Genomic DNA, 21,833 nt, shown 5'->3' with positions numbered 1-21,833 from the left:
GATGAAGCCCAGGAAGGAGACAGTGTCGGCATGGAATTCACTCTTTTCAGCTTTGACATAGAGCTTATTTTCAAGCAGTCTCTTTAATACCTGGGTTACGTGGTCTTGGTGGGTAGTCAGGTCAGGGGAGTAGATGAGTATATCGTCCAAGTATACATACACGAAATGGTCGAGAAAGTCTCTTAGTACGTCGTTAATCATGGCCTGGAATACGGCCGGAGCATTAGTGAGATCAAATGGCATGAGCATGTACTCGTAGTGACCACTAGGAGTATTAAACCCAGTCTTCCACTCGTCACCCTCTCTTATACACACCAAATGATAAGCGTTGCGAAGATCCAACTTGGTGAAGATCTGGGCCTGTTGGAGCTGGTCAAAAACAGATGACATAAGGGGAAGTGGATAGCGGTTCTTTATGGTTATGTCATTAAGTGGGCTGTAGTCAATGCATGGTCTTAGAGAACCGTCTTTTCTTCCCACGAAGAAGAAACCAGCTCCGGCAGGTGATGAAGAGGGGCGAATCAGTCCAGCTTTCAAGGAGGTATCAATATACTCCCTCATGGCCTCCTTCTCTGGCCCAGAGACCGCGTACAGGCGGCCTCTGGGAATGGTGGAGCCTGGAATTAGTTCAATAGCACAATCGTACGGTCGATGAGGAGGAAGTGACAGAGCCTTGGTTTTGTTAAATACCCTTTTAAGGTGGTGGTAGCAGGAAGGTACGGAGCTCAGGTCCGGGTAATTGGGATCTGTGACGATGAGGGCTTAGGTGAACGGACAAGACGAAACACTTTGGCACAAGACAAAGGGAAGACGCCGACTAAATACACATGAGGGAAATGGGAAACAGGTGGAAACGATCAGGGATCAGGTGAGACAATCAGACCGGTGACACATGAGGAAGGGCAAGTGACCTGAAACGAGAGGAGAGTTAGATTTCAAAATAAAACAGGAAGTAACGAGACAAAAACCCCAAGACAGGACAAACCTCACCGCGGTGTGACAAATGGGAAACAATACACCAGAATGATTTACTGAAACACGGGTACATTTAGAAGGATGAAGTCTTTATGCTGACTCTACATAATGCAGCTTTCAGGCACTTTAAGCATAAACTAACTGCTGCTGTGTTATTTCATATTTCATGTGTTGTCATATATAAATCTAATTCTTCATTTGTATCACATGGAATGGAAGTTACGTTCAGATAACAGCTTGTAAAACATGTCCGAGTCTGTCAGGAGCTTCTTCACAGAGAGATAAAGTTGCATTTAAGTGCAATAAAGTACAAAAAAACAGATTTTTTTTAAGTTGTGGAGCTGCTACCGAAGGGACTTGAGAGCTTCATAAAGTTAAACTAACTCAAAGATCAAAGACAGCTTCACTGCATTACGTTCTGACAGTCCAGCTGGGGTTCAGATGTCTCTCACTGTGTATGTATGTGTTTGTAGGAACTTGAGCTCAGTGAATGAAAGGACGAGGCAGAAGATGAGAGATATGAAAGGCCTGGTGGACTCTCTGGTGTGCTACATTCAACAAGAGGAGACAGCAGATGACAAGGTAACTCTGACTTGCACTGTAATAGCCTGTGACATTTTTAAACACTGTAAATAACAATGATTTGAAAATGGTTATTATGGCTACAGGCAAGCCCCTCAGAACGTAAGTAAGTAGCTATGAGCACAAACCACCGAAGCTGGAGATAAAAAGCCCAAAAAGTCAAGGCTACACGAAATGAAAGACTCTATGGCACATTATGACATATTTAAGTCAAGGGATAAGACTTCTTTTTCTATATGGACTGTACTTATATAGCGCATTTCTAGTCTTTCAACCAGTCAAAGCGCTTTTACACTAAATATCTCATTCACCCATTCACACACATTCATACACTGATGGCATTGGCTGCCATGCAAGGTGCTAACTGCTCATCAATCATATGTATTCACACAGCACTGAAGAGCGACAGGAATATGGGGAACAACATGCAACAAAGGGCACACAGGTCGGATTCGAACTGAGCTAACCGACACCCCTGGTTTTCAGTCTTTTCATGAGATTTGTTGTAAATAATAAATAATTATTCAATGGTGTGTTACTTCAGCTGGCAGCTGCACTGGAATTGTGGATTAATTACTAAGGAATGTCAGCTTGTTACCCAATCCAGTGCTTAATCTCTCAGTTCTTCAGAATTTCACTGGTTCAGTATGAGCTACGTGACCTATCACCAGCTGTAGGTGAATACTTGCTCTTCTACGCTTGATATATAAGGAGACCATTCTTCCCTCGTTGTGGTTTGGCATACTGCGACAGGCGTTGACTTGGGCTAGGAGTACTGTCAACAAGCGGCAAACCAAATCACTTACAGACACTTGGATAAACCTTTAACTAAGATGATTGATGTACTCGCTGCTTTTGTTAAACATCAACATAAACCCTCCCTGCACCAGACGGCATGAACTCGCCAAGGGAGATGTTGCCTGTTTAAACAATGAAAATACATTTCATTCAGTCCATTAGAAGAAAAAGGCCGTGGTGAATTGTGTTTTTTAGGGTTTAGGAGCTGAGTGAGGTAAATTCGTGCTTTAATTTCAGAAACAGAAACACTGCTTGTTGTTTTCAACCTTCTATTCCTTTTACTATAATCCAGTATCATCGTGTGACAATTGTAAGCTACGTGAGGGATCGCCCTCTTCACCAAGAGTATAGAAACATAAAGCTAGATCCACTTTTGACTATCTCTGGCTGTTCTGACAAGACAACGACAAGGTTCTGTTTACATCTGCTTATAAACATTGATGTCTAACACGTCACTGTAGTCTTAGACACTTTGGTTTTTAAAAAAAAAAAAAAAGATAATTGAGAAGATTTTTAGCCATACATAGCTTCATAAATTAATGTGTTGTTTACCACTTTGGTACAAACTGAAATGTCTGAACAACTACTGGATCAATGTCATGACATTTTATACACATTTGTGGTGCCCTGACAGTGATCTGCCATTCATTGTTCTCAGGCAGCATTTGCTTGACTATAAGAAATATCTTTATTATCATATACACACACACACACACACACACACACACACACACACACACACACACACACACACACACACATATATATATATATATTTATATATATATATATATATTTCTATATATATATCATATATATATATCTATATATATATATATATATATATATATATATATATAACTGGAGAATTTCTTCTATGAAAGAAGAGAAAAGAACAGAACTGAAAGTTCTTCTTGATGTAAAGCACGTTTTCACTCTTCCAACTGGCCTTAGTAAGAGTTTGACTACGTTATACAGTTCATTGTTCTGACTGGTTAAAGTTGGCACATGATAGACTGTGACAGATGTTTCATCCAGTCATATGGTCTGTATTTTCTTTGCCCTTTTACGGACTGTTTCCAACAACAAAAACTTTGGTTGGTTTGAGTTCCACAAACCAGTAGTGTAAGCAGGACGAGGTTTCCTCAGTAGCCTGTCAAATATTAAAAGTATTTGAAGTATCCAGTCATGTCAGTCAGTTTTTTATTACTATATTGAGTCCACTTTTACTCTGCTAATGGCTCTCTCTTCTATCTCTCTGTCTTTCTCCATGTTTAGGGTTTGGAGAATTCATTGTGCGTGATGAGGAATCTATCTTACCAGCTGTACACTGAGCTGCCCACCTCGGTCCAAATCCGTCTGGAGGGCCGAACAAGAGCCTCTGCCCCCAAAGACAGCGAGGCCATCGGCTGCTTTACTATGTACAACAGAAAGGATACTGATGTAAGATTTACACTCCTGACACAGCTGTGACTAAAACCGACGAATTCGAGGATGTTAAAAGATGCAACAATAAACACTTTATATTAACAATCAGGACAAATAAGTGTTTACTGTTTTAGCCTCTTTCAGCATTGCCATTACTGTTTTGATTGTCTTGTGGCTCCCAGCTACCTTTTATTTTCATCAGTAGCATAAATCTGTTTTTAGTCCAGTACCAAAGAACAGACAGACACAGTTAGAGGCTAGCTGTTGAACATAGTGGAGCATTGTGCAGCTAAAGAGGCTGAAAACAAAACAGAGATAAGGGTTTATATTTATTACATTTCATTTTCCTTACAATTCAGGGTAATTACAAGTTTGTCCTGGATGTTTTCTTCTAGATCCAGACTTATATAATCAGAAACCTTTTGGATATTATGTCAGCCTTCTAGCTTGCCTGCCACAGCCACACCTATCACATCTCTCTAAGCAGCACATAAAACTGCCATGCTCTCATTCACTGACGTGTGCTTGCTGCTATTTTTGCTGCTTAGCAAAAGGCTTTCTCCTCGTGTCTGCTAGTCATTATCTTTGCTGTATGTCACTATCACCGTGCACTGTGCTCATGTTCGTAGCCACATGACCAGTCCTGAGAAGCCACATCATCCATATTGGGCATCTTACCATATATATAATTTGCACTCCAATGTGCTTGAGTCATATTTGCAAATAATAAATAATGAAAAATAATGAAAATATTTCACTCAAGACTCCAAAAGGCAAGCTTTGGGTCAAACTGTTGAATCCAGCAGGTCCAGCTTCTTTCAGGTATCTCAGTAATAGCCAGATAATAAGTGGCCCGAGCAGATAGAAACCTTAGAAGTGGCCACGGGTCCACAGGGAGGCTCAGTTTCCAACACAGCACACACAACCAGCAGATCACATTACACATCTCAATAGCGATGGAGGCTAATGGAGAGTAAACGTCAGGCCCACAATTACATGTATGTTCTCATGGTCACTCTTAGAGTGAGGAGAAAGGGACCCGTTTAACTATATATGCCCTGATTTTCCATGTGGTACAGATCATGAGCCAGGTTACATAGAGGGTAAACAGGGACTTTTATCCTGCTTTAGGATAGTGCTCTGCCCCTCTGCCTGTTTATTTATCCAACACTTTAGTCTACAGAAAGACATCTTGAGAACTGGCATGGAAATTCAGGATTTATACAAGAGAAAAAACTTGTTTTGTGTCACAAAAAGTTATAAATCTGATGTGAGAATAATATAGTGAACTCACTGTTGTGTAGCTACATCAGAATGTATCGTATGTATATACAATAAATGGACATTTTCTCTCCTTCACCTCCTCTACGGCAGCGTAACCAGAATCTGTCCATACTGTCTGAGGTGTCCCGACAGCCTAACGGGTCTGAGTGGCTGTGGCACCCTAAGGTGGTGGGGCTGTACAAGCTTGTTCTGCAGCAGAGCGACGGCAGCACCACCACCCGCGAGGCTGCCATAGGAGCCCTGCAAAATATCACTGCAGGAGAGGGCAGGGTAAGATCTCATACACCAAAGAAATGTGAACTATGCATCTGTATTCATATTCCAAATTGTCAGACTTATTTTTTGGGGTGGGATTCTTCAACAAGAAAACCAACAATAGTACTCAAATGTGAGCTCTGTCCTTCTCTGCCAGTGGGCATCAGTGTTGAGTGGCGTGGTGGTCGACCAGGAGAGGATGCTGCCCATCTTGCTGGATCTGTTAGACACTGACAGTGACATGGAGCTGAAGCCTCTGACCGGCCTGCTGAGAAATCTGGCCAGACACTGCTCCAACAAAGACTACATGGGTAAGTTGCAAACCTGGGTTACTTTTGTTCCATTCTCCATTGGGCTGGAAACACTCACTGCAGATTTGTTTTATATTTTGCATTGATACAGCCCCTTGCATTATAGAGTTCCCCAAAGGGCACTCTTTATTGGGGCAATATCTGTATTTGCTGACACTAACAATAGAATTCAATACTCAAACTCAAAGTTCAAACAGCTACTTTTTTTTTTTTTTTTTTTAGAAACTTTATTAATCACGTTGAAGGTGAAATTACTTCTCTGCATTTAGCCCATCCAGGCAGGCACCTGTTGTATGGAATCAATTTTGTGTCAAAAGGTTGAAAGAATGCAATGAAATCATTTGAGCAATCGTGTAAAATATTTGTCTGCCTCTTTCTCAGTTTTGTTTGATGCCGTTTTCTTTGATTATGACTCCAACCTTCGTTTGTGCTCCCTGACTTTAAAAAAAATTTTTTTAAAGATTATTATTTTGGCCTTTTATGTCTTTAATGATGAGGACAGCTGAAGATAGACAGGAAGCAGGGGGCAGAGAGAGGGGAGTGACACGCAGTAAATTAGCCGTCCGATGCGGGACTCGGACCGGGGCCAGCTGCAGCGAGGACTGTAGCCTCTACACTCGGGGCGGCGGCTTAACCCACTACACCACCGACCGCCCCGCTCCCCGACTTTTTGATTGCGGTTTTGACACAAACGTGCCTGGTGGGTGGGATTTCCATGGGTGCAGAAGCAGAGTACGACATGCGCTTCATACGCTTGCTTAGCTGTCTGTCAAACATAAATAAGCCAATGGGGTGGGTTGCCGTGCCTTGCTCAAGGACACCTCGGCCATGGCAATCGTTTTTTTTAACAGCAGGGGATTGAACCGCCAACCTTGGGGGTTATTGGACGATCCACTCTACCACTGAGCCACAGTCACTTGGTGTATGGTAGCTGCTACGTCATTTTTAGAATTGGTGGATTATAACACAGTATGAAAGAGAGATTTGAATTTGATGATGAAGATTCTATGGAACATCCAACCCACAGAGGTGTACCTGATATGACTGAAAGTTCAGAGCATTTACTGTATATAAAAACAGTTCTGTAAGACAATCATGCTTGCTCTTTGTCCTTGCAGCTAAGAACATGGTGAATGTTCTGGTGTCCAAACTGCCCAGTGATGGCCTTCAGAAATCACCCTCCACTGAAGTGGTGGTCAACATCTGCGGAGCCCTCAATCACCTGGTCACCTGCAGTTCCTTGGCAGCCCGTGACATCTCATACTTAAATGGCATATCGAAACTGGTGGGCATCAAGACATCCCATGATAACAGGTAAAACTGACTTCTACTCTAATCCTCAAATATCGGTAGTACAGTGGAAAAAAGGCTCCTCAACAGTAATGTTCAGTCAAGCCTTCAGGTTTTTTAGATTCTTCAAAGGAGCCACTCTTGGCTTTCTCTCAATCAGCTTCATGAGGTCAAGGAACGGTTCACTGGGAATGGTTTTTCAACAGTCTTGAATATATGCTGAGCACCTGTTGGCTGCTATTTCTTCGTGCTGTGGTCCAACTCACCCTAAACCATCTCAACTGTGTTTAGTTCAGTTCATTGTGGTGGCCAGGTAATCTGACTGAGCAGTCCATCACTCTTTTTTGGTCAGATAGTCCTTACATAACCTAGAGGTGTGTTTTAGGTCATTGTCCTTTTGAAAAACAAATGATGGCATCTCACAAAGACCCAGTGTTTGTAAAGTCTCAAATTTTGACTCATCAAACTAAAGTCCAGGTTCCCACTGGTCTAATGTCCGTTCATTGTGTTTCTTGGTCAAAGCAGTTCTCTTCTTCTTGTTGGTCTCCCTCAGTCGTTGATTCTTTGCAGCAGTTTGACCATGAAGGTCTGATTCACACAGTCTCCTCTGAACAGTTGATGTTGAGATGTGTCTGCCACTTGAACTCTGTGAAGCATTTATGTGGGCTCTAATCTGAGGGGCTGTTAATTGTTGATTTTCTGAGGCTGCTAACTGTAATGAACTTCTCTGCAGCAGAGCTAACTCTGAAGCGGTCCTCATGAGGATTTAAAATAATGATGCACTGTCACTTCTCTTTACTAAGTTGAGTGGTTCTTGCCATAATATGTATTCCTACAGTAGTTGAATAGGGCTATTCACTGTATGCCAACACTAACATTGAGAAGGCAAGAAATTCTGACAGAATTAACTTTTGCAAGACAATTCAGTTAATTGAAAATCATTCCAGGTGACAACCTCAAGAATCTAATTCAGGGAATGTCAAGAGTGTACAAAGAAGTCATGAAAGCAAAAGGTGGCTACTCTTAAATATTTTGGTTGGTTTCCTTTTTTTTTAATGAAAATATAATATATATTATGAAAATATAAATGAAAATAAAAGATAATTTGATTTGTTCTTTCATAGTTGATGTCTTCAGTGTGAATCTACAATATAGGAAGTAACACTGAATAAGAAAACGTGTCGAAACTTTGGACAGATATCTATACACCTAGAGTAATATATGTTAAGGTAAAGTGCAATGTCATTTATTGTGGTGACTATGGACTGTGGAAGATGAGTTGAGAAGCTGATCTGTACTTCTGACCTAAGTTTCCTTCTAATTGGTTTACATTTTTTAGGTCCTACAACAATCTTTCAGTTTCCTGTTATTTATAATATATCTTGAGCTGATCCGGCTTGTCCCTGCTTGACCACACTTAAATGTCTTAAAAATATTTGCAGATCATTTGAGAGTGTTTATCACTTGTTTACTCCCATGTGTTTGTACTGTGGTATTTCCTCCTTGTTAGTCCTTGTTTCTGACTGTCTATCACTGTGTCTTGGTTTAGCAGTGGGAGTTTAAAAGCTGCCAGAGCGGCCTCAACTGTCCTCTGCAACATGTTCCAGTACAACAAACTGCACAGAGACTACAAACAGGTGAGACCCACAGCTGCTGATACCAAGAGACATTTGTCAAAATCATTCAGATATCGCATATAGTCCAGTCTCTGAAATGTCAGGTAATAGTGCAGTGGAAGTACATGAATTGAAACACAGCGTTTTTATTATTTTATCACCAAAGAAAGGCGGAAACTTGTTTGATACGAGCTGATTTTTAGGGCCAGAAGACCAAAAGCAATAAACTAATAGACCCAATAACACTCTGCAGAGATAAGGGGATCAGGGGACTTGCAGTGCTGGTTGATAATTGTTGGGTCCTATAATCAACAGAATTAAATTGGCAATTATTGCGCTGTATCCACTAAGACACCCTGGAGCAATCTCTCACACATGATACAGTCACAATCAATCACATCTCATGAATTTGATTAAATCACTTTCTTTTCCTGCCCACATATTCTTTTGCATACATGAGACTAAAGACAGTGAAAGTTCTGTTTCACTGTAACTTTAATAGAATTTCAGCGAAACAACATATAAATGTTCAGTAACTGCACTTTATATTCTGTGAACTCATTGTGGCATTTACTGCACTGCCTGCCACAAAACTATCAATTTTATTTGAACCTGACAAGTTGTTATACCACATCATTTGAAAAAAAATGAGTAGTATTTAAATTTAACCACAATTGAGGAAAATAACAACTCCTTCATCACACTCTAGAAAAAGGAATATGATTTTGTCATTTTAACCTATAAATCACATCTATTTATGTAAATAAATATATTGTGTTGCTTTCAATACAAATATTGTAGGGTATACATACTTGTCTTGGATGGTGGTTGTTGTGTAAAATGGGTACTATCACTGACTAAAAACCCTAATCAACGCCACAGATTTACTATGTTCTGTTAATGCAGTGGGACAGTAAAACTTGCCATATTTAATAGTCTTTAAAAAACATTCCAAAAAATTTAAGACACTAAACCAAAACCAATTGCTCTGTTAATATGGGGTGTTTTAGTGTTGTGTGTGTGTGGGTGTGAATAAAGACGTGAGTCTGAAGTTAAAATGGACAGCAGAATGTGTGGGTGTGGAATGACATTGTGCTTCAAACTTTTGTCTCCACCAGATGTTTTTGTAGTTTAAGTCTGCACACATCTGTTTTTTATCTCACTTGACCTCCGCTCCTCTCTCCCTATTGGTGCTCCTACCCCCACTCCTGCATCCCGTTAGCCTCTGGCCCGGTCTTATCTGGGGATACTTGGCTCTGCAAATGCAAATATTTTCTCTGTAGCTGATAGCAATTGGATCGTAGAATTACTAAAGTTCTTGTCTGCGCTGGGGCAGCTCTCAAACTGTCACGTCACACATTGGGAAATCAGTGCTGAAGCAGGGCAAATATCTCATTCAGTCCTTTTATTCATGACTACTATGTTAAAAATACATACCTCAGCAGATTTCAGAGAGCAGTGATAACCAAACTATTAACAGCAGGCGTTGTCTAATGAAATTTGTAATGAGTCAGCATACTTAAAGAAAATAAGCCGTCTCATGGATCTGATAATCTTAAGGGAGTTTTCCATGTTTGATATATATCTGGTAATGTTAAGAACCTGCTTTAAAGATTTAAAACAGTTTGAACTGATTCTGGACACTCTGACGCTATTAAAGCTATGACAACCGTGTAAACAGCAAACAGTGGCTAATTTACACAAACAGTAGATGCATAATCATTCATTTGTTTATGTCCACTTGATGAATATTAATATATCTCATTTTAGCTTTGTTTAGGTCTTCACCAATTCCTGAAAAAATATAGTGGCTCCACAGTGTTCAATAGCTAGAAGCTAACATCTGTAGTTTGTGTGTCATCCTTGAAGTGAAAACTTTCAGGTTTCAGACTAATAGTTAAAGTAGTTAAATAAAAAGATACATAAACAATATGGCTGTGAAATAAATCCTGAAATAAATGAGTAAATGTAAATATATGAATAATTCATTATAGTTTAATAAATAAATAAATAGGTTTTTATTTTTTTATTTTTTTTTTAACTTTTTTGTTTTTTTTAAAGGACTACTTTTATTCAGGGGACTTTTATTTCACAATGCTACATTTACCATCCAGCTCCTTTCATTCCCATCTGCTATATTCAAATGGCAGTCCTCACAGAACAGCCAGACACCAACTGAGGCCAGGGTGCAGTTTAACAACATGACAGGAAACACAATACGGAGGTGATTAATGGCAGCTACCGTTAGCAGCAGAGCGGTTACTTTAGCAACAGTGGTGAAGCTCTATTGGCGTGGAAACGTAAATCACAGAGAGTCCAGGCAGAGCAGGATGAACTGGGCAAGAAAACCGAGAAATAAAGAAATGTGGGGTGATGAAATGAAAGTCCCGTGAAATAACGACACATTTATATCATCATTATAATATTGACTAAAATGGCATTCCACAATATTTGGCATATGTCAAGACAGTTAACAGTTAACACAAGTTCCCAGGAAATGTAGGAAATGTTTATTTTATTTTAGTGGGTCTTGCTGAAAGCAGCTGAAAGCTGTGAAAGTGAAACATGAAGAAGATTCAGGCTGTAAAACCAAAACAATGCTGAACACTCTGTAAAGCTGAGCATGAGGAGCAATCCAGAGTTTATTATATTAGCTCAACGGGTAATAAAGAAGTGAAACCACGGGAAATGCTGAATGACTTTGTTCCACAACAAAATGGGTATTATTAAAATCACGAGTGAGAATAAGAATAAGTAGTTTTTTTTCTCTCAGTGTATGAAGTTGATAATAATTTAAAGTGATAGCTCAAAGGATTACAGCAGATTGGGCACGAACAAGAGAAGCAGCTCCTTTTATAGAAGAATGTTGCACCAATCTGCTGTGGCATGCTGCACCGATTATATTATATAACAAGATATTCCTCTGAAGTCTGCTGTAGCAATTACAACTACATCATTTTAGAACAGTCTACCATAGTGACTACACTTTATCTGCTGAATACTCATCTTGTGTCTATCCCGGTCAGTATCTGACCTGGATTTTGTTGTGCTTTAGCTTCTCAGTGACCGCTCTCAGCAGGAATGCAAAGAATCTGGCTGAGATATTTTGGGTTTGTCTCTTTTGTGTCTTCTGGGATGAATAAAAGAAGAGTTTGGTTAGGTGGACTTGGCAGACGCTGAATACTGTTATGTTTCTCCTGTTTACCCCCCTTCACGTCCCTCCACCCCATAAGCCTGAACTTGGCACAACAAACAAAAGTCATGTTTTATCTCACTGCTGGGTGGCTATGGTGTAAGCTATTGAATTTGTAAAATCTCAAACCTCAACCCAATCTCATGCTGTTCAAAGTACAAACAAAGTATTTCTGAGTATCTGAAGACTCGTCTCTGAACGTCTCTTATCAACTCCTTGTCCAGCAGCAGGCACATCCTTTCAGTGAGAAATCTATGATGAACACGCACCACATGGCAGAAGCAGCTAAAGAACCTGATATTGACCTCAGGTGTTGGTGGAGACAAAACCAGAGCTAAAAAATCCAAATCAGTAAGGTGTGCTGATATGTTACTGGTTTTCTAACACACTCTGTAAAATAATTTTATACGGTAATGATGTCAATGATAAATGTGATGATAGTGTCTGTGTTTTACTTTCAGCTTGCTCCACTGTGGTTAAAACAAGTAATCACAGGGCTACTGCTTTAATTAAAGAACAAACTAAAGGTTTGCTTATTGGTAGAAACATAGCAAGTTAAAGCAAACACAGTACAATTAACATTCTTGTGTTACAGTGGTGAAAAAAGAATATACGTTTAACACTTTTATGTATGTTTAGCCAAAATCTGTGTGGCCCGTTTATTTGTCTTTCCTTAAATCCAACCTTTTATCTCTGTGATGTCCAACCGTAATAATCTAACCTAAGACCTAAGAACAACCTCGGAAAGCACCACTACAGGAAACACGATTCATAACAGAAGCAGACTACAAAACAAGTCATCAAGCATGAATCACATACAGTGCATGGCCAGCTGTTGTAAGGCTTTTACAGTCAAAGTAAGTTTAGTTTGTAGGAAACCTGAAAGTTACTGGTTTGGTCTAAAAGTCGTTGCTATGTAAAGTCATGTAATGTATAATGTATGTGATTAAAATAAGTTATGACGTTAGAATCGGAGTAATGTGGCGTCAGGTGATTTAAGACTCAAATATGCAGGTGAAAAGTACATTACAGTAAATCTAATCGGGAAGTTAGAAAGGGAATTATCTTGACGTGGTGCAAAGCACAGAGAGCAGACAGAGCACGCAGCACATGATGGATGGCAGAGTGTAAAGCTTTAATATTTAGTTCAATCACTGCTTTATATTTGTGTTTACTGTTTCTACATTGTTTACCGGTGCTTGTATTGTGTCTTTATGTTTTTCAGAAAGGATTTTGCAGAAGAGACTTCACGGATCTTACCATCTAGGCTGCAGCGTGTCGCATGATTCAGTGTGAGCTTTGGATATCAGGATCAAGGCTGATGTGAGAAAAAGATGACCAGAGGGGATTAAATGAGCAGATTATCAAACTGTGATGGACCTATGGTAAAGGAGCCAATTCAACAATGATCTGTTTGTTCCCTGGTTGTGTTTAACTTGGCTTAGCTTGTAGCAGATAGGCTGTGATGACGGGAACTTAACAGTATCCACACAGAGTGGACTTCACCCTTAAAACTACATGTCATATGCATGTGTGTGTTAGGGTCTGGCTGATAAGGGTTTTTCTGACACTGACACTGATTCCAATTACATTGGACAATTTCCACATTGTGAGGTCAGTTACACGGTGTATCAAAGTTAAAGCCCTGCAACAAAATGCTGCAGGATTACAGACCAAGTGACATGGTTGGTATATTAATACAACAATAACATATTACTAGCAGGTCTGCCCCCTCAGCACTTCATAATATCACAACTATACTTCAGAGTTAATCCTGTGTTTAAAAACAACAACAACTAATACATCAGCACTTAAAGGTCCAGTGTGACACATTGAGGAGGGTCTATTGGCAGAAATGGAATAAATATTAATTCTGTTTCCATTAGTGTATAATTCATTAATGTAGAGTTGTTGTGTTTTTGTTACTTTAGAAGTTGATTTAGCTTTTTATATCACTTGAGTCCATTATGTTGCACTGCCATATTAGCCCAGAACAGACTAATTAAACACTGACTCTAGAGAGGTTTACAAAATTTCACAGCCACTGTAGTTTCTCCTCCACTCCTGGAAGAAGAAAGTGAGGCGAGCATTATTCAATTAGTTGCAATCTGCAACCTCACCACTACTAGGCACAAAGTCCTGCACACTGGACCTCTCCATGCAGTGGAGAAACGTAGGAGATGTGTATGCATGGAAATAAAGAGCTGTATACTCTTTTCTGTCAGGTGCAAATAGCTCTTACAGTCCACAGTCATGATGATCAACACAAGTCCATTCGGAGCGCTGAGAGAATGCCGGGTGTTTAACAAACACCAAACATGATATATATGCATACTAATGCTTATAGCCTTAATTAAGTGCAACTGACTAACTGAAGACGCGTGCTGTTCTGTTTTTTTGAAGATATTTTTGTGTGTAGTAATAAAACTGCATCAACAGTTACAGTGTATGTGGTCTGTTATGAATGTGTGAAGACTGGTTCTGCCTGAATTATTATCCTCATGATCAGATCCCAATCCCAAAATTTAGCTCAGAACACCACTACCTATAAGCCAGCTGGCTGTTCATAGTGTTGTTATATGAACTGTGAGAAATATGAAGCAGCTCCAGATTTAACTTAAATTTCAATATAGAGTTTAATCTAGTTTGTTTGACTTAAATCATTTTATTTCCTGTTCGATAAGAGATGAACAACAGAGAGGACAGCATGAGAGGCCACCGTGGCAGTCTGAAAGAGAAACTTCAATTTTATTTATTTATATAGCACCTTTCATACTGAATTGTAGCCCAAAGTGCTTCACAGAACAGAGTAAAAACAGAAACAGACAATAGAGCAGTTTCATAAAAAAAATCTAGAAATTAAAAGAAAAAGTAGAAACATAAAACTACAACAATAAAACAAATAAGAAAAAAAGAACCTATAGGATAAAAAGCATAATTTAAGAACAGTTGCTGTAAAAGTAGATATGACCTGTACAGTAAATAAGCACCAGAGATAAAAGTAACAGGGAGTGATCAGGACTTAAAAACTCAGCAGTGAATGGCACCTTAGGTAAAAGCCAGGCTAAAGAGGTACGTCTTAAGTTGTTTTTTAAAATTGTCTACAGAGGTGCAGTCCCTCAGATCCATAGGCAGGCTGTTCCAGAGATGGGGGCCACAGTAGCTAAAAGCGGCCTCACCAAACTTCTTTGTGGAGGTTCTGGGGACAACTAGGAGTCCAGATGCCGAGGATCTGAGGGACCTGCTTGGTACATACCACTGTAGCATGTCACAAAGGTAGGTCGGTGCCAGGCCATTCAGTGATTTAAAAATCAATAAGAGAATCAATTCTAAACGGGTAACCAGTGCAAGGCTTTTAAAATGGGGGCTATGTGTGCCCTCTGTCTGGTCTTTGTCAGTACTCGGGCTGCAGAGTTCTGTATCAGTTGTAAGCGGCCTATTGTTTTTTTAGGAAGACCAGACAGAAGGGCATTACAGTAATCAAGTCTTGAGGTGATAAAAGCATGAATTAGTTTCAGCCTTGTTGATGAATGGTCTGACTTTGGTGATATTTCTAAGGTGATAGATTGATGTTTTGGTTATGGTTTTTATATGCATGTCAAAGTTGAGGTCGGAATCAAGGGTCAATCCCAAGTTTTTGACCTGATCTTTTGTCCTTAGGGACAGGGATTGAAAATGCTGGGAGAGGTGTTCTCTCTGGTCTTTGGGCCCGAATATTACTGTCTTTTCCTGATTAAGTTGTAGAAAGTTATTTCCCATCCAGACATTGATTTCATCTAGGCATTGTACTAAGTTGTTGAAAGAGTCAACCACAATAAGAGACTTCACCAAACATCAAATTATTGTTCAAACTGTTGAGCATTTGAACTCAAGGGGGAGGTTTGCTAAATGTGGAGTCAAAAGTAAATGAAAAATGTGGATCTCAGGGGGTTAGTGCCCTAATGTAACTGTCTACAGATTATAACACAGATTAAGCAAAACAGGATAATTAGCCTGTCTTCACAAGACAGCATCTTGCAGTTAGGATAAACTGTGACCTTGAAAAATACACTGCATGTGCAATGAAACAGCAGCGAAGATGGGAGAAAAAACACATACTCCTAATTTGTTTTATATAATCAATCTAGTCATACAAAGTTTGATTAAAAAACAGAAGTCTTACAAAAATGTCTAAACAGTGCAAAGGCCAGCAGGACAGATGAAGGTGTGAAAGATTCCAAGAGCAAGCAAGAAGCAAGGGGATTTCTCAGGAAGGATGTGTGGGGGAGAGAGCGATGTAAAATGGCAGACCATTGACGATGGCGACACTTATCTAGCAGAGGGAGGAAGGGAGGGGCTCGGCCTGGTTCTGCGCAGGGAAAAACAGGAGAGCGAGCCGTCAACATGAAGACCACCCACTCCACAAACATAGAATGAGTGGATACAAGAGAACATTTATATCCGTTCTCATGGTGTCACACATGTTAGACTACACAGAGATGTGGACAGTAATTTAGATCAGAGAAAGCAGAATTATTGTTTGTAGTCCACACGTGAAAGCAAGCTTACAGTCCATGGGCTGCTGTTGCTCTCTATGCTCACAAGGCTGTAACCCTCAGATAGTGTTGTGTTACAGCTTGTTCCGTCCCCATCAAGTGGCCAAGAAAATTATTTAATGCTGCTTAAGTTGAGTGTGCATGGAGCTACAGCATTATAATATGACAACAAATATTAGCATTGTTAATAACTGGCACATCAAACACATTTCCCCACAGTGGTGGACTGACAGGATAGTTTAATGGGAACATAATTTTACATTTTCTTTCAGACTATGTTAAGTTTTATATTCAGCTGTGAGTTCTGCCGTGTAACCATCAGCAGCACTAGCTGGCTGTGATACTGCTACGATATATGATGATCATCAGTAAGTGTTAGGTACCGATTGTGGAGGTAAGCCGCGGTGGCAACGACCCAAAGTGTCATCCACTTTAATTACAGAGCAGCCTGTGGACTTCTTTCCAACCCCACAAACCTCAGACTGAGTGTCCTGTTCCTGACACAGGTCGCAGACTTTTTGAAAATAGATTTTCCCATATGATGGACAGATGGGTGCTGCTCAGATGGATCTTCCCTGCCCTCATGTGGCAGAATGACGGCGCCTACAGTCCAGGATGTGTCATGAGGTTATCTCTGGGTTTCTTGGTGTAGATAAATATATATTTCACTCAGCGTAAACACCACAGAGCCTCAATAAAGTGTCGGATGGAACGTGTAGACAGTAAATAATCCATGCTGTCAGAGAGTGTGTGAAAACAAAAACAGCATCAAACTACCAGAAATAATCATCTATTGTAACCCACATTTGCAAAAGCTAGTTTACATATCTGTGGGTTACAAGTTGTAGTACAAAGAAAGTGATTTTGCCTTTACAACTCAACTGATAAAGATGCTGTCAGTTTGTCACACTAACATGAAGAGAATGAAGATTTCCACATCCCGAGGACGCCCTCTAAATGACCTGACTGGATCAACATGAACTCTGTATTTAAAACATCACAAGTGTAGAAAAGCCCAAGCAGTGTTAACTTCATCCTGCAGACATGAGACAAAAATGAATAGTGGAGATACATCAAGCTTATTTGCGTGTGTGTGGATATAAGTGTGGACTATAATGTTGGTAAGACTTAGCGCTGAGTCTGGCGTACAAAGTTATACTTTAACATACCCAAGGATACTTTAAACAATAGATGATAAATAATAAAAGAATTGAAGACAATAATAGCACATTAGGTAGCAGGGGACATTAAATCAAACAGTTCTCAAATGGTGAGTTTTAATGAACTTCTTGAACAAACTGGTGAAGTAATGAATGTTTGGGGAGAGTTCCAGAGAGGGGTGGTGGCTATGATCTCAGATCTGGTGCTTGGTGCTGGATGGTTGCTGTCATATCAATGAAGGCTGCAGGAATGAGTGTGGCAGTGAAGAAAGGCTGGTAAGTTAAGGGTGGGCCTGGTCATGGCTTTGTGTGTAATGAGAAGGAGTTTGAATTGAATACACTGCGTTACAGGGAGCCAGTGAAGGGTCTTGAGGATAGTTTATTGAGGAGTTTGGATGAAGTGCCAGAAAGAATGCGGTAATTGAGTCTGGATGTAATGAAAGTATGGATAAGAGTCTTAGCTGCAGAAAAGGAGAGCAATGGGCAAAGGTGAGTTTTGTTTTTTAAAAGTAAAAAGGGAGTTTTGGAAGATTAACATAGTGCTAAAAGAAAATACTCCAGAGTGCAGTTGTTGTTGGTTTGAGAGAAGATGTGAATAGTTTTGGTGCATGTTTGGTGTATGTAATATCAGATTTATCATAGTTTAGTTAGTTTGCTTGCATCTGTCATTTCATATCGATGAGGGAGTTGAACAGGGTATAGTGAGTTGCTCTGACAGTAAATTTAGTAGAGGTGTAGCGCTGGACATCATCGGCAAAGGAATTGAAGTGGGACCATGATTTCCGGCTGATGGTGAGGGACTGTGAGGAGGACTGTTTCTGTGCTGTGTGCAGAATCCAGATTGCACCAGTTCAAACAGATCATTGGAAATGAGGTGGGGTTTGAATTGAAAGGCAACAATGTGATGCAAACATGTTCCTTCTGAGTGTCACTTACCAAGCTATCAGCTTAAAGTTGCACATGGTCCCATCTGAATGCAATGGTACACTACACGAATATTTGCCGTAGCTCCATCGTTAGTAGGTCAGTGCATGGTACACTTACAAAATAACAAGGGTGGAGAAGCAGTAAAGTATGACAATCTCATGCCCCCATCAGGACATGTGTAAATATGCAAATAGACTAACTGTGCATATACTGTACCTTCTATTCAAGGATATAAATATCTCCTGGTTATGGTAAATACATTCCCAAAGTAGAAGTTTTCCTTATAAGAATAAAACAAGCTACAATGGTGATGAGATGTCTGATAAAAGCAATATTACACACTGGGCCTTCCACAGGAAATTAATAATGGTAGGAAAACTTTCTCTTATGAAAACACTAAGCGGCTGAGCAACGTATTAGGGATAGACGGGTGGACAGGTGGAAAGAATGAACAACACAATAAAGGGAAAGCTAACAAAAATAAATATCATGCACACAACTGGTTTCACATAGCCAGAACTGCCCTAAAGATGGAAGAAAAACCAGAATGGATCTATGCCACAAGGCGCAGTTAGTTTGCACTTAGGTTGCCAAGCAGTTGTGGCTGGAGAAATGTCCCCACACAGCCATGCTCCTCCTCCTTAACACAGGTGGAGGTGCTTTTATCTTCAGGAATGAGGGTTAATTAATTGCAACACTGACACATATACTAATCTTCCAAACACTAACCACAGTCCTTGGGTTTGTAGCACAGCTGAAGGACAAAACAAACCTCACAGAAGACAAAGCTCGTCACTGCACATCCTGAAGATAGCCTCACACTTAGATCATTTGTTAACGTAACCACACAAATGATTGCCAGTAGTAGAAATCAGTCTAGCTGTTGGGTATGTTAATATTTGTCCTCCTCATCTCATTCACAAATGCTGAGTCCAATTCCATTCACCAAAGATTAGAAAATGTTTAACTGGTCTGATTTGAGTTGCTCACTTGATAAAACCAACAAAGCTTACACCACCCATCACCTCTACACAGGTTAATCAGTATATTGACTTCCAGGTGTCAATATATTTACAGTACACAGAGTTTCACACAATACAGAAGTTCCTTCCTTCCTGAAAAATGATCAAATGAACAGAGCAACTGCTCTTCTATGATGAGACCAGATAATTGTGAAGTAATGTAGCTCTTACGCTCGGAGTAAATGTTTCAGTTGTAAATTAATGAGTTGTAAATAAAAACATGCTTGACTGTACCCTTAAATTTTGTAGGAATCTTAAATTACATTAGGGATCATTCAATGCCCTTTCAGTGCTCGATGCTCAGGTTCGAACTGTGCTGTTTTTGCATAAATTCTGATTGGACCTTACATGGCTCATGCTCTGTCCAACACTGATACATTTCAGAACTAATAATTGCTCATGCATTTAATCTAATTTCTTCAACACCCATCAATGTTTTCACGTGATATTTAGAATATTTGGAATGAAGTAAACTTCTAAATGTGTAAATAAATTCAAGAGTAAGAACGCGTGAGTTGATTAGGAGCTGACGATGTACAGTAATTGGTTGCTGATCTCAGAGCCGTTTCTTGCTATATGCAAACTATGCGAATGCACAGGGCCCCGCAGCCACCAGGGGGCCCTCAAGCTGCAAGATCAGCCTCAGTATATTTTGGGAGAATTAAGACTACCTGCCTTTATTTGTAACACTTATAAGTCAAAATAAGCTGCTATCATAGGGAAGCTGTGACTTGTGTTAGAAGGGTAATCAACTACAGCATAACTATTATTCTTATTGTTGGTTTGTTTTCATTGCTTGCACTTTAAAATAGATGCTGGTTCATGATCATTTTGCTTTTGCTGATTTCTGTTGGCCTCAAACATCACACTTCTACATACCACCATCACAGAAACAGATCCAAAATGGTGCTGAAGAGGTTGCAGTGTCACATGGAAATGTTTCTTACTACCTGAAACATCAGTATTATTCTTACTAGTTTTTTGTTTTTTTATTGTTTGCACATTAATATGATTAATATGATTTGTATTTTTATTCATTTTTTTTCGTTTTCGTATGTCTTTTATAATAAATTATTATTAATGACTAATGGATTGTTTGTGCTACTTTTTATAATCAAGTTTAATCAACGCATTTACACTACACAATGAAATTATTTCAATTTAAGACTTAACTGACTGGTGTTGCAATTTCGTTGTACTGTACTGTTACAGTGACAAATAAAGCCCTTATCCTATCCTATCCTATCCTATCCTATCCTAAATAGTGCACTGTGGGTGTTCTTCATTTTTTGCCATTTGGAGTTTTTTTCCTGCTCTGTCTCTGTCTCTGGAGTGTAGTTAGTCACAACCAGTCTTTTATCCATTTCTAGTTCAAAGTTAAAAAGGAGCAGGGTGTTCGTCTTTACAGTCTTTGTGCGACTCATGACCTCTGTGGGCGGTCTGACCCACTTAGAACTTTTCTTTCTTTTTGGAGCTCATTTTATTTTGTTGTTGTTCTCACCACAAAGGGGAGAACTGTGTTTGAAAATTTATTGGACATAAAGGAATGTATGATTTGTGCATGGCAGTTAACCTGTGAGCCCTGACATTTACATACTAGTTGTAGTATGTTAGGAGGCTTTGGGTGTCCAGAGGTTACGATCAAATGGAGACATGTGTGCCAGACACAGTGACTGAGAGTTTTAGTGATTGTTCAGGACTTTATAAACCTGTGTGGAATGCAATGATGCTTTTGGTATTTGACTGTGTCCATGCATACATGCTGTGTACAAGGTTTTTCACATAGGTAATAGTTCATAGTATCACAAATCAAATGATTATACTGCCATCTTCTGGGTTTGCTCTCTCCTCACTTGTCCATCCTGTACATACAGTATATAGTTCAATAAAACTACTATGTATAATAACTACAGCATTGTATCAGTAACACTGTTTACTAAACTATGAACTGAAATGAAAATTGTTGTTTGCACTCAGAGCACATTCCGGCTTACAAATTTAACCTTCTGGGAACCTTTAGGGAATGTTACCCAGATTAAAACTCTATAAACCCAGTTAAAATATGATGAACCGGTGACCATAATTCACTATTGTGAATTATTATGAATACATAATTCCTATTCATAATTTTTGCCAAGTTTCTGTCTCAAATTCTGACGGAGTGGACAGGTTATATTGCATACTGTAAATGAATTAAAGGCCTTAATAACATTGGCTTGCAGAAATAAAATGTGCTGTACGACTGTAAGCGTTATTACTTCTTATAATAACTGTCAGGAGCTGAGCTCCCTCTGCTTCGGAGTTTATAATAATCATGGGTGTAATTACAATTATATGTCTTTTTAAAATCATTAGTTTGGACCTCCCCTCTTTTACCATGTCAAATATCAGTAGGCTACGTCAGTCTGTTCACTCATCACTGTTTCCAGAGCGCTGTGTCAGAGCTTCATTAGTGAA

General features: G+C 39.5%; 1 protein-coding gene across 1 annotated transcript in view; it reads left to right on the top strand.

Moving 5' to 3' along the window:
* Nucleotides 1–14,174, top strand: part of LOC104921435 (plakophilin-3-like) — a 35,920-nt gene extending 21,746 nt beyond the window's left edge. Inside the window, exons 8-13 of the mRNA XM_019274041.2 lie at nt 3,634–3,798; nt 5,158–5,337; nt 5,480–5,633; nt 6,752–6,947; nt 8,473–8,560; nt 12,958–14,174. Coding sequence (XP_019129586.1) covers nt 3,634–3,798; nt 5,158–5,337; nt 5,480–5,633; nt 6,752–6,947; nt 8,473–8,560; nt 12,958–12,999 — 825 coding nt within the window. The 3' untranslated portion in view covers nt 13,000–14,174. The remainder of the gene's footprint in view (nt 1–3,633; nt 3,799–5,157; nt 5,338–5,479; nt 5,634–6,751; nt 6,948–8,472; nt 8,561–12,957) is intronic.
* Nucleotides 14,175–21,833: the final 7,659 nt, after the last annotated feature.

Source organism: Larimichthys crocea, chromosome VIII (assembly GCF_000972845.2).
Source record: "Larimichthys crocea isolate SSNF chromosome VIII, L_crocea_2.0, whole genome shotgun sequence".
Classification (NCBI taxonomy): Eukaryota; Metazoa; Chordata; class Actinopteri; family Sciaenidae; genus Larimichthys; species Larimichthys crocea.
Note: the sequence above shows the minus strand (reverse complement) of the source record. Positions and strands in the feature narration are given on the sequence as shown.